General features: G+C 35.1%; 1 protein-coding gene across 1 annotated transcript in view; it reads left to right on the forward strand.

Moving 5' to 3' along the window:
• The window catches only part of PDHX (pyruvate dehydrogenase complex component X), a 36,785-nt gene that overhangs the window by 12,410 nt on the left and 9,996 nt on the right, over window positions 1-14,379 (forward strand). The window contains exons 3-8 of the mRNA XM_048949853.1: window positions 1,082-1,182; window positions 4,924-5,129; window positions 5,824-5,922; window positions 10,478-10,661; window positions 11,281-11,428; window positions 14,103-14,161. Coding sequence (XP_048805810.1) covers window positions 1,082-1,182; window positions 4,924-5,129; window positions 5,824-5,922; window positions 10,478-10,661; window positions 11,281-11,428; window positions 14,103-14,161 — 797 coding nt within the window. The remainder of the gene's footprint in view (window positions 1-1,081; window positions 1,183-4,923; window positions 5,130-5,823; window positions 5,923-10,477; window positions 10,662-11,280; window positions 11,429-14,102; window positions 14,162-14,379) is intronic.

The raw sequence follows: 14,379 nt of genomic DNA on the forward strand, positions 1-14,379 counted from the left end.
TTTTCTTTTATTCTAATTCAGACAGTCATACCTAAATGGAGATATTTATTAAATTGTATGATAAACTTTAAAATGTAGGTTACAACCTGCACAAGAATTTTCTGATGCCTAGCATCAAAACGACAGCAGAAATTAAATGTTTAGATAATATAGGTGTGGCATTTCTGCTACTGAGGAGATACTAAAATCGTATTTTGTGTTAAAAGAAATGTAATCTTATGTTAGACTTCTGTGTATTGTCCCCATTTTTCAGTACTGTATAAGGAAAAGTGCCCTGTTTTGTTGGAGACCAAAGCATTCAATTACCTGAAACTTCGTCATCTAGTTTTGTTTTTAAGATAGGCCACATGATCAGTATTGATCTGCTGGAGGAATTCAGACATAGTAACTTCTGTGCGTCAGCAGATATGGGTACTCTTGAAAAGCAGAGGAGGAGCATATTTCATAATTATTCTACTTACATTCCTGTAATTAAGGATTAAAAGGCATTTTTAACATTTGTGCATATTTGTGTTTCACAAAGTAGGTATATTTCTAAAAGATCTTTTTTTTTGTTGTTTGACTGTGAAAGAGATTGAGAAATCAAGCTCGCAGGTACGCTTTCCAAAGAGATTGAAGCTCTTCATACTTACATTTGAAAAGCTTTGATAGTGTAGGTACAAGCTATGAACCTACGAATCTTAGTTGCAGGCATTGCTGCCTATGACCCCTGTCTGAAAAGATTTAAGTATCTTACTTAGACTGCTGACTTGCAATGAATAGAGAGGGTTGAGAATTGCATTTGTGGCAGTGCTTTTGTGCAGACAGTTTTCATTGTGTGAGTGTACTTTGTCTTGGAAAACCTACTATAAACATTGCTATGTTAATGTTCTGCTGTTTTTATTCCTGTCGCTGTATTGGAGTGTTTGTATATGAGAATGAACAATGCAATATGATAGATCATGGCAGGGAATCTACTAGCTGTAGAGTATGTTTCAGAATGTAAACGGGGTGTATTGTATGCTTAAATGTCTCTCTTCAATGGTTAAAGAGATATAAAAGAAAAATTAGATCATGCATTAAGTTCTGTTATATTTTGCAGGTGAAATGGTGAATGCTGGAGATGCGCTGTGTGAAATTGAAACAGACAAAGCAGTGGTTACCATGGAATCAAGCGATGATGGCATATTGGCAAAAATACTGGTAGGGATTCTGTCTGTCTGAGTAGGATGTTACCGTTTCTCTCAATGCATTTATTTGCATTCCTAGTGAAGGAAAAAACCCGTTATTTTTGTTTTGTAGCATCTGTTTAAAGGGACGCTGGTTGATAAGCTGCACAACCAGTTTTGTTAGTGTTTTCTTAAGAGCTTTTCAAATCAAAAAGTTTACTCACATCCTTAAACAAGGCAGAAGTTTTATGTTGTTTCATGCCAGCTATAATTCAACACCATCTTGATTTGAGTTCATTACAGAAAACCAAGTAAATAAAGGGAAGCTAACATTGTTTTTCACCTTCAAAGATTAATCATTAGATTAAATTCAAGCTTCTCTAATGCTTTTGCTTTCCATGACTGTATGCTGCAAGTATCTATAGTTTTAGAAAAAGCAGAGTAAGAATAGAATAGCTGTATCTGCATATATTCTTTGTCTCTCTTAATCTGTCTTTTAATGATCACATCTTGTTCAGTATAACATGCCATAAAAACTTAAATGAGTGGATGAAAATTTTAGAAGGGTAATTTCAGAGAAGTGATTATTCTTTCAGCAGAATTAATTCTTAAATTACCACTGACTTTTTGCCTAAAATAGGTAAATTTGGACTGAAAATGGAGAATGAATAATTTTTTTAAAGAATTGTATTTAATATCCATTACCATTTTCTCATTCATGACCTGAGTGAGATCTGCTATGAACTGAAACTACTTTGTATAAAACTTCCACTGTAAAGTGAACCAGCATAAAGTCCATCCACTTTGCTTGCCACTGTGCTGCAGTGGCACCAGCTCAGAGGTTACTCCTCTGTACAGTTAAAGTTGTCTCCTCCAACTGTTTCACTTGTCATGCCTTATTTGTGCTTTGTTTATTTGTCAGCAAAATCAGGTTTCTTTTAGAACCTCCTTGGTTGTGGACACACACAGAGTAATAGAAATGTTCCAAAGTGACTTTTTTTTCCCAGTCTTTCCATATGATAGCCTCTAAGACTCATTGAGGTCTATGTAAAGGAGTTTTCTGGTGTTATGAATTTTGAAAATGCAGAGGACATGATTAAAAAAATCCAGGAGGTAGAAAGTTAACCAATATAATAACGTTTTTTTCAGTCTCTTCTAGTTCTGAGCTGCAAAGGCTGCATAGATTTGTTTTTATTCTTCTAAAGTATTTTTAAACACATACTGTTAAAAACACACACTCTGCAGTTATCTGGGCTGGAAACATTTATTGGAAAATACGGAATGCTGGAGTTTTCACCTAGCTATTTATCTTAAAGAAGTGCTATAGGCTCAATACGAAGAGCAGTGACAGCTTTGAATGCTCATGTCACACTGACTTGTAGACGAAGTCTAACTAGGAGAAGCGTTACTGAATCATCAGCTGTCCCTGTTGAATTTCTGCATGTTATCATAGCATCCTTAAAGCTCTCTGATATCAAAATTGCAATAAAGATTTATACAGCACAAACATATGCTAACGCTTATTGGTCTGTTTAAGTACCATATGTAGAATGATTACTGAAGTAGAGCTGCTCTCTATTTTGTATGCACAGCCTTGTAAAGAAATGAAGATGTGCAAAAAAAAAAAATCCAAACCCAACACTGATTAGTTGTTATTAACTGTTACATGTCAATATGAGAAGCATTTTGAACTTGTGGGGCATCTGTTTTGTGTTGTCGTTGATGCTGAATACAAGATTCATAGCAAATGACTGAGTATTACGCTGACAAGCATGGTTTTTTAAATGCCTTATTTAGTGCTAAATATGATAGTGCTGTGAAATTATTAGGGTGTATAATCTTAGTATTTTCTATTTTTAGCATTATTTTCTTTTGTTTTTCCCAATTTTTGTGCTTCAATGAGTCGATTAGGTAGGTTATGTTTGCAGTTGCTTCAAACTGCTGTTTTATTTGATTGTGAGTGGTGGTAATACTGCCAATATGCACACTTACACAAATCTGCTTATCAACAGACCTTCCTGTGATAGGATCTTTCAGCCTTAGTCCAAGCAGTTCACAATTTTTTTGTTTGGCCTTCTGTTATCCTGGGGTACTTTAATCTCAATAAAAATAAAATGTGATGAAATCTTGATGCATAATTTCTTTTCTCAGGCAAAGCTTTTCAAAATACTAATGGGAAAAAAGTGCACCAGGAGATCAGAACAGGAAACATCCATCTACGTCTTAGGGTTGATTTTATTGTTTTGTTTTGTTTTTTTCATATAATAATTACTCTTAAAGTATTATTTACCTAGTGTTTATGGAGGGAAAAGAAGTAGACTGGCAAAACTGTAAATATGGAATGTTTTATGAGAATATAGACAAGATTGGCTTTGCTGTTCTTTCTTAGATCTAGTGTTGGTCTTTCTGGGTAGAGAGGCAGGTAATCTTGTGAAATGTGATGCATCCTGTTAGCAGAGTTAGAGTATGTGAGCAACAGCGTCCTAGTATTTGCAGCTGCTGGTACAGTCTTTATGGTTTTGCAGCATTCTGTTTTATTAGTGTTTAAGTTTCTAGAAAACTTGGCTTTATCTACTAAGAACAATATGATACCTTATCACGTACATCATTATTTTGTTTCTGTTTTAGTTTAGGCTTTTCAAATGTTTGATAGTAATTTGCCTTTTCTTACAAAGTTATCAGCAGTGCAGATGCACCAGGTCTACTTGAGGCAAATGTTTATGCAACGTGGCTTTTTGAGAGAAGAATGAATGTGTCTACTCATTGTTCAGAAATTGGCTGTGTTTGGGCTGATACAGTTGAAGTTATACAGAACTACTTTTTTTGCCCCAGTGAGCTTTGGAACCTGGCATTGATGCCCTGGAAATGTTAATGCCTGTGAGGGCCTGGAGAGTTGTACTTGTTCAACTGTTGTGAAGACCATCAGAGTATCCAATTGTGCAGCCCTTCTTCAGGTTGTTAAGTTAATGTAGTGGCTGTGATTTTATTTGCTACAGCATTGAAGAGCTATTTTGACTGTGGTACAGGTACAACTTAACTTTAGAAGGAGCATCTAAAACTAATTGGGCTTATCCAGTCTATATATATTCTATTCTTCCTGCGTGATTTCTGTTTGGATGTTTTCTGAAATAGTGAATTACCACATTAGTGTTAGCACTTCCTTTTTGGACAGACTTGTTTTTTCATACCATTTGTATTAAACTAGGTACACTACAGTGGTGGATGTTAGCATGAAGCAAATGTTATGTTCTTCAAAAAGAAGAAAAGAGATGCTACTGTTGCTGTAGGGTTTGGGGACTTTGGCTTCTGTTTTTTAGCTTCTGCATTTATGAGTTGTTTGTTTGTTTGTTTGTTTGTTTGTTTTTAAGAAGTACCACTACCAGATACATTGTAGTTATTTCAAGGCACATTGCTGTATGTGTCTGGCAAAATGTTCAGGCTTTCTTCTGAAAGATCCACATCCATTTCCCAAAGAATCTAATGCAACATTTTCTTAGAGATGCTCTGTAGCGTGTAACTCCTGCACTTTGACTTCTGAACGCTAGCTTTAGATGTATGGGGCTTTGGTGCATTAGTTGATACTTCTCTTTTACCTTATAATAGCAGCTGTAGTTAATTACAGTCATGAATCTTTGTTACTAATGGTAGAAATGAAACAGGATATATTTTCCTGAAGGAGTGTCATTAATATACCTGAAATTTTCAGTTACCCTTTTTAGTCATGAGTCTAGACAATGCAATATTTAACTGAATGTTCTCATTGCCTTAAATTTAGGTAGAAGAAGGAAGCAAAAATATACGGTTGGGCTCCCTAATTGGTCTGCTGGTAGAAGAAGGACAGGACTGGAAACAGGTTGAAATACCAGCTGATGCTAGTGATCCATCTTCTCCGGCACGACCTGCAGCTGCTGTTACCTCAACTCCTGCAGGTCCATCAGTTTCAGCCCCTCCTAAAGTGGAACATCAACCTGGAAAACTGCAGTGAGTTTTCATGCCCATTATGGAATTGAACTTTTTTTTGTTTAGATTAGTAGAGCTGATTCTGAGCTTAGATGAATTTTTGTTCACAGTTGATGTACACTGATGCTTATGGATCAGGTGGTCAGTTTACATTTAACTTGCTTTCTGTGTTGTTTTTTGTTGGTTTGTTTTTTGAGAAAGGTAAGACAACATTCCATACATTCTAAGTTCTTGTACTTTTTGGTACTGGAAAAGAATTGTTTTCATTTTCATAACAAAGGAATAAGAAAAACTCAAGACCATGACTTATGTGCTCTATGTGAGAAATGATAGAGGTGTAACCTTTGAATGAGTCCCTGAAGCTCATTGCTTATGTTGTTATAAACTGCTCTTGAAGAATGTATTTGGTTCTGCACTTATCTTCCTTTTCCAGTATATTGTGTAACTACTGAAGGAGGAAAATTTGGAGATGAGTTTTCTAGTCCTTATTTTGGTTCTTTTAAGTCACTGTCATGTTTTCAAATTCAACCTTATGTTAAAGCTTGTTGAAGGGCCGCATTATGATTTGTTAGGATCACAGCCTTTGAACAGAACTGTTTTCTTCCCCAACTATTGTTTCTGAAATACAGCATATGTCTTATAGTTTCTCTTGATATATGGAAGTAAGTAAACCTTACTATTTAAATAGTTAATTTTTTTCTCCCCACTTCTTTAGGTTTCGCTTAAGTCCTGCAGCTCGCAACATTGTGGAGACGCATGGGCTAGATCCAAGCAGTGTTACACCTTCTGGGCCTCGAGGAATCTTCACTAAAGAGTACGTAGCTGTTCAGTTAGATTGGAAAAAACCTATTAAGTGGATAGGGAGAATAGATGAGGACATGCTTTAAAAAGTCTTTAAAGTTCCAAAATAAAATGAATTTTTTGGTTTTTGTATCCTGTCATGGCTGTTCAATTCTGCTATTCTGTTTCCTGCAGTTCAGCCTAACAGCTGGCTGTCAACACCTAGGCAGCAGTGTGGGCTACTGTTGTGGATGTGAAGGATTTTGCTACTCAGAGGTGCAGTCAGAGCCAAAACAAAACAACTCTGGACTGTTTTCATCAGTTCCTTTTCTTTGATAAATTAAAGTTTTTTTCCTTAACTGAAGTTCAACCAGGAAATCTGTCAGAATTGTTTGATTTCTCTGTTGTTAAACTAGGGAGAGCAATGAAATGCAATGCTATTGAATCCAGAGTTCTGTTGTGTTTTTTTTTCCCCTTTATTTATTTTTATTTAGTGCTTGTCTTTGGCTTGAGGAATCTTTGTTGTGATGGAGCTCCTGGGTAGTTTAATCTTCTTCTGAATATTCTGAGCTGATGATTGATATTCAACCCTTAGAGCTGGGAGGTTGTATATAAAAACCCCCCATGGTAGATCCAGAATTCTTAACCTTGAAATAGTATATTTTCTTTGCATTAGTGTGTGAAGTATTAGAGATAAGAGCTTTCAACAGAAGTACTGCTTTTTTTTTCTTTTTTCTTTTTTTTTAAGTGAAATTGTTGCTTTCAACAGATGCCTTCCTTCACTTTCACAGACCTTGAAAGCTGCTGTAATACCATTTGAAAGACAACTAGGTTAGTGTAACTCTGAAGTTAATTCAGAGAAGCAGATAGTGGAAGTTTTCCTTGCTTTTTCAAAACTTCTTCCTAGTGCCTTTGGCTGAGTTGAATTAAAATAGGATTTTGAGTGGATGGAATATTCTGTGTAACAGCAACAAAGTATCTGAAGTTATTTTCTTCCTTGTGGTATTCTCTGGCGCATTAGTAGTCCTGGCAGGTGGAAACCCTCTAGGAGTTTGAACCACCTAATTAACATCCCCTAGTTGTCATGGTGTTGTAGCAAATCTATTTCAGTTGCTACAAAAACTACTTACTGAAAAAAAATAAGATTTTGTTGATACGTTGCACTTCTGTAAAAAATGAAAGCAACAAAAAAAAAAACCCCAAAACCACACACACAAAAAGATTGGACTGTGAAAATATTTTTAAAATGTGGACTGATTTTTTACTATTTTTTAACTGTTACTTTGAAATGATGTTAATCTTTCAGATGCCTGCAGGCTTTGCTACTATGCTTTGAAATAAAATGCTTGCAGGTTTTTGTAGAGAGCTGCTGCAGAAATATTTCCTTGAATACTGCTAACTTGAGATCCCTGTTAAAATATGTGCTATAGTTTATAGCTGAGCGACTCATAGTCTTCTTCCCAAGCAGACTTGTGATTGATTATTTTTTTTTGAGGGAGTGTTGCATGTTCACTTTTCACTTTTAAACACTGAGTTTCCTTATTGAACGGAGCTTATCAGATTACCAGAAACAAAGAAAGATAGTGAGTTGTATAGGCAAGCAAAATTCATTTCTACCAGCATTCTATCTTTAGATTCAGTCTACTGTGAATTCTGCTTTTATCAGCAGTAGGTTGTTTTACATGATAGGTTTCCCCGTCATAATTTCCTTCCTTAGCAGACTGATGCATTTTTTTCTAGACAATATATTGTGTTCTTTTCAGAAATACACTAGCAAATCGATGTGTTAACAGAAATTGACCTCTGTTAAAGGTTACAACAAGTAACCTCAGACACTGTATTTAGGAGAGTTATGTTAAAATTGCTGATTGTCTCAGTCTGCTTCTATCTTGTCTCATCCTATTTACTGAGTATGTAGAAATTTGCAAATGCAACCACTACAAGGCATGCATGTTAGGTACCAGCAATACCTGAGTTCTCTGAGACCATGTTCCTCCCACTGGTACCTTCTTATCTGCTCTCAGTAAGTGTGACTGGGGATTTCAGAGCTGCTCAGGCATTTGCGTTGTCCTCTTGCAAGTAAGACGTAGGGCATTTATGTCGTACTGATTTTGCAGAGTCGTTTTATGGGTATGTATTGAGTGCAGAGGTATAGTGAGATCTGGGCTGCATATTGCTTATCAGCTGCCAGTATGTATAAATGAGTTCCTTCTATAATGTTGATAGTGCAGTAGAAGCTTCTGATGTGTAATGTTTCCCTCTTCCAAGAAGTCTTCCATAAATATGCCGATGTTGTGCATCTCATGTTGCCAACGTTTGGATCTTCAGTGTTTATTAGGTGTGTTTATATCCTCTAGCTTGTCTATTTCACACAATTTATCTTTTGAGCACAAAATGCAGTGTTTACTTCAGCCATTCATGGAATTTTGGCTGATGAGATAAAGTGCAAAGTGTTAGTCTGCATGTTTCTGTAGTAGTGATTAAACTGAAGAGGTGCAGAATTTGAATACTACTAATAATAACTGTTTAGTATAACATTCTGTTGTTTAACAGATGTTCACTAAGCTCTGATGTCTTTTCTGGATATTGGACTACTCTCTTCCATGTTTGTTACCTCTCCCTCTCATTGTTCTCCATTGTTGTCCTGTGTCGATAGGGATTTTATAGAGTAATTAGAAAGGGATAGTGGCTTTTTTTCTTTGCAGTTCTAATGAAATACCTCCTTGACATTGTGCAGAAATCTGTTTAATTTGATATATTCCTCCAACTCTTTTATTCGGGCTCTCAATCTTGCAGCCATGACAGTCCTAAAACATTGCTATGCCTGTTTTTCAGAATCAGTTGAATTATGTTTTTGGTTGGTTTTTTTTTGTTTGTTGTTTTGTAAAAAATAAATAGTAAATCTCAGGCTCGCATGAGTTTCAAAAATTGTCAAGTATAAATTTTAGTCTAAAAATAAGCTCAACTTTCACAATAAGGATTTCGGTTAATGTGCTAGCAGCCACCAAAACCATTAAAGCATTTTAACGTGGTTGTAATAGGTAGGACCATCTGTTTTTTATGCCATATGCATAATACATTGAAGTAATTTTAAAGCATTTCCTTCACTTTAAATATATAAGAAGTTATTGAAGCTTTATTCTGTGTAATATGAGAATGATATAATGAACAGATGGTCTGTGTTATGATTGCCAAGTTAAAACTTTTGAGTAACTCTTAGTAGCTTCCAGTTAACTAGGGAAGTTACATTACATCATGATGTTTCTTCGTGTGTATGTGTGTGTGTAACATTGTAATGGCAGAGGATGATTTTCATTCTGTGAAATTTAATTTTAATTCTCCCTTCATGTAGTAGTTATGTTACATCCTAAACAAATATTTTTTTAGACAAGTTTTAGCTAGTGGGTAAATTGAGAAAGCAAGGAACAACTTTCACATTGAATTTACATCCTGACTTCAGACTTTTTTTTAAAGTATTAGTCGAAGTATCTACTGGGGCTAAAAGAATAAATTAAAGCAAATAATCAAGGAGTAAACAGATACTACAGAAAGTGGAGCTTTTCAGATTCTAATTCTTGAATCTAGAGTGATAAATTGTTAGGAAAAAAATACAGAGCCTTTATTGGTGTTCTGAGATTCTGTCTCTTTACAAAAAGCTAATACCATATGAACTGTTAACTCTTACTCAAGTAGATTCGCACTTAAGCAGTAATTAATGAAATTTGTAAATATTTTTGTTTGGTGTCTTAAGTTTAGAAGCCATTCTAAGGTTGTCAGTGGTCTGATTTTAGATTTCTTTTACATTTTCTCTGCCAGTTTGTAATAAACCTTTGTGTACGTAAACACTTGAGAACATTTGTGCTGTGGTGATGATGGCTTCATAAAGTGATAGAGGAGCACATAGGGTAAATGATACAAGATTGTGTTACCAGATCTGGAGCATAAAGAGGTGATAAATGACTGATGCAGCTTTTTTGCCAAGTCACTAGTGCAGATAAACTTTATTAGTATCGCATACTAGCATGTAGCGTTTGCGATAGATGGTAGTGGTGTAGATGAAGTGTGGACTTGCATGCTATCTCTGTACCTGTTTATCCATATTTAGGTCAGAAGGTACAGATGAATGATTAGTAAATGTATTACTTCATTGATGAGTGCTCACTTTATAGTGAGCACTATTTATAAAGTAGCATTAGAAACCATTTACAAGTAATTAATTTATATTTAGTTGAAGTGATCACCAAAATAGCAAATGAAACAACTGTTTTTTTTTTTTTGAGACCTTATAGCATGAGCACGAGTGCTCTGATGCCTTATTTACAAGAAATGTTAGTGCAATTCACAAAATGCCTTGTACACTGATGTTAGTGGTCATGAATTTTATGCTTCTCTGACACAAATGGCTTCTGTTACTGCATATTCAAAGCCCTTTTGTTAACAGGAGTGCTGAACCTTTGATTTGAGAACAGAAATGTGAGCACACAAAGGAAGGTTGCTAACCTATTAGAATTAGTGATGGAATAGCAACGCTTTGGGAATTTTTGAAATTTTTTCTTCATTCTCAGTATTTCATTGTGCTTAATCACCAGGGATGCTCTTAAACTTCTGCAAGGGAAGCAGAAAAGTAAACCCAGTGAATTGAAACCTGTGGTTTCTCCAGCTACTCCTCAGCCTTCTGCAGTGCCTTCTGTTTTGCCAGCAACAGCTGTGGCTTCTGCTTCTGCAAGGCCAATAGATCCACCAGTTTCTACACCAGGACAACCTGCTGCGCCGGTAATGTTTCTTTTAAGTCCTCGATGATGTAAGAAGTAAATATTGCCACTGCTGCTTAGGTAGTGATGTGAAACTTCCAAGACTGAAATCTTTCTTTCTGTCTGTCTTCACTGATATTTCAGTCAATTTTTTAAAAAATTACTTTCTTCTATGAAGAAGATGAGAAGAAGTTTGCATTGAAATATTACTCAATTTATTTGGAAGAGTAAGAAGGAAGATTTGCGGTGAAAACCATCTGAAGTGACCGCTCTGGGAACTGAGAAAGCAGTAACTTGCTTAGGAAATACTCTACTATTTAACTATTCAAGCAATATGTAATATTTGGCACGTGAAGATGAGTGTTTGTATACCCTAGCTGAGAATTCAAGCCTGAATATTTGGGCATATTCTAGCAGACTTCTTCACAAAAATGAGTAGGGCTAATTCTATGCTGTTAATCCCAGTTCAGTGGAATAGACTAGAGCACTCACTGATCTTAACTGTATTTAAATTGAGCAGTTGGAATGTATATCTGATCTTGAGGTGCTCAAAGTGCATCAAGGCTGGAGTTTTGTTGCAGCAGAGGGGAACGTATATTTATTTTCTTGATATTTAGTGTGTAGCACATGATTTCTTTCAGGGTACGTTCACAGAAATACCAGCTAGCAACATCCGAAGAGTTATTGCGAAGAGATTAACAGAGTCTAAAACTACTATACCTCATGCATATGCTGCTGCTGACTGTGACATTGATGCTATTTTGAAATTAAGAAGTGAATTGGCTAAAGGTTAGTGATTTAACTGATCTGCTGTAGCACATGGTATTAATGTGTACTTTGTCTTGTTCACATCATCTCATGTCCAGTAAGTGTGGATTTTTCTATGGACAGAACATGACATATTCCAATAATCTTTCTTGGTGTCCTGTATACAGACTCAAGCTGTAATCTTATGGTATCTTGACAAGTTATCCAATTCCAACAAGATACAGGAAAATAGAGCTGTTACTTTGCTGAGTAATGCGATTCTTTGTAGACAGCTGCAGAGAACTGTGTGTTGTCCACTGCATTTTTGTTTCATTCCATCCATTAATGTCTTGCATTTCATTTTTGTCCATGGAACTCCAACTAATTTTAATCCATTGAGGAATGAAGTTTAGCTCTTTAGGAGAAGTAGCTTTCTCAGTAAATCTATGTAGGTTCCTCCAAAAATAATGCTTTTTATTTGTTTTAATGGAAACTACAACATAAACCATTTGCTATGTCCCTCTGTTGCCATCTCTTGCATGACAACAAAATGTAGCTGAGTGCTGTTGAAGAGATTCAAACTTTACTACCATACTACCAACATCTGCTTCTCACATGGTAGGCCAACATAAAATAGGAAGCATTTAAACATATTTGTTTTTAAGGTAGAACCTGATGAATTAGTCAAAATGACCATGACATATGATTGACTTCACTGCTTGAAAATGATTCTATTGGCTGTATGTTTCTATGTTGACTATTCTTCACATGTGATATATTTGATATACTGGAATTTGGTTGATATCAGTCAGTATCTGTTTTGTCAGTTGCAGCCAAACTGATTAGTCATAGCTTTTAAAATTAATTTCCATTTTTACAGGAGCAAATCCCTTTTCAAATCAAATCAGGAAAATATTGATTAATTTATCTTTTGATAGCTTCAATTTATAATGCTGGTGAAAGAATAGCTTAATTTTTACAAAACTTGAATTTTCAATACCTACAAGTTTGGAATCTATTCTGGGCACTCAAATTATATTTCTGCTGCTTTGTAAATTTAATTTTCTTGTTCATTCCATTTTATGAAATTTAATTTTCTGCACTGCAGTAGTTCAGTCTACACGAACAACTACTTAATTCTGTTTGATGAAGTAGACGTGTCCACGTATGCTTCATAGCCTAATGCAAAACCTGTTACTTCAGTTAAAGAAAGTGTCTGAAGGCCCTTTGTTTAGTGACTGCATGATGAGGCTAAACGTTATTTTTTTTTTATAAGTTATTTAATGCACGCTATGCAGTGAGTGCTTTGTAAGTAAGAATAAGGGGCACAAAAATGCGTACGTTGCCCTGAGATGACAAGCACTGAAAACTACTACCTTCCTGAACAGTTGTCATGTCATCACTCAAGACAACCGTCAAGTTAATGAAAAAATTTCCAGTTTCAAATACTTAATGACCAGTGACATATTGTAACTTAATACTCTCAAAGTAATTTTTTATTGTTGCAGCTTTGGGTGATGATCCACAAGTAGATATTCCTTAGGCAAGTCGTATGGAAATCATTCAGTGATTAAACAAGAAAGTTATTGGTGTTGCCATTTAGTCATCTTCATTTATTCTTGTGTGTTTTCTTTCTTTGTTCCTTTTATTTTATTTTATTTTATTTTATTTTAAGCATCGCAAGAGAAGATAGTGGTGTATTTTGTTTTTTTTTCTGAAAAAAAATCATAATTGCCCTAGACAGAATGCCTGGATACTTTTTTTTTGTCTGACAGCTGTCATGATGGCAGCTGAGAAATTCATCTTATTATGAGAATTATGTATTTAATATTGTGTAAATATAATATATCTTCATGTAAATACAATATATCTTCATGATAATTCTGTAGCAAGTATGGAATATTCTACATTGTATCTGTAGGCTTTACTGCAGTTGCCAGTCAGTACTTCAGTCCTAAAACCTTCATGAAAAATAATGCAGCACATATTTAGCAATCATTTCTATCCCTTCTTCCAAATTTTAGGGGAAGAAAGCAAATGTAGTAAATTATATGCAATGTTTCTTATGCTCAGATGCAATCCAGTCCTGTGGAGGTTATTTTGTATGCTTGTAGATAACGCTGCCTTTCTTGTATGTAGTATTGCTCTTTACTTAATTCACTTGCTTACTTGCATATTATTTTGCTGCTCAGTTTAAAATATATTGTTAACTCAATTTAAGGATTCACAGATGCTTTCACCTTCATAATTCTTACATTATAACGTCCCAGGGGTAACTGGACAGTGACATACCTTTAAATCATGGCTGAATAAAAGCTGATCTTTGCAATTATTCCAGCTAATGCGTGAAAGTACATGAAGATTAGTAACATGCAGTGTTGTTTTTGTACAGTACTTTTCTACATGCAAAGTAAATACAAAAGGCCTAAACCACGCATGGACTACTTGTCATAGGAACGTGTATTAACACTCAAGTTTCTAAGTGCTCTAACTTTATATCAAAAACTAGAAGGAATGTCTCTGCTGAGGAGACTTTTCATTCCTGATATTCCTTTTGTTACAAGAAGAGGAAAAGGGTTCTCACTTTTATGGTAATAAAGATGAGTTACATTCTGGCACTGTTTCTAAGAAGCAAATCTACTGATTTACTGGAATTTTGTCATCACACAAGTCTGATAAGCATATCTTAAAGGCAATGGTGTTTTTCTTTTTTCAGATGACATTAAAGTATCTGTAAATGATTTTATTATCAAGGCAGCTGCAGTTACTCTCAAGGTAAGTGAACAATTGACTTTAATACATTTTATAGTAAACTGCAAAGGAGTATTTTGTAAGACTATGTGAAGATAGGAATGCAATCATAGCAAAGCTTCTAATACTTTGTCATTTAGTGTCAGTTCTTCTGAGCTATGTGAGTAGAATTCTCCACACTGTCTGTACTGTGGACTGTAAAAATGAGGTTTTTTGGTAATGCTCTTCATAGTACAGTTATG

This window comes from Lagopus muta, chromosome 6 (genome assembly GCF_023343835.1).
Source record: "Lagopus muta isolate bLagMut1 chromosome 6, bLagMut1 primary, whole genome shotgun sequence".
Lineage (NCBI taxonomy): Eukaryota > Metazoa > Chordata > Aves > Galliformes > Phasianidae > Lagopus > Lagopus muta.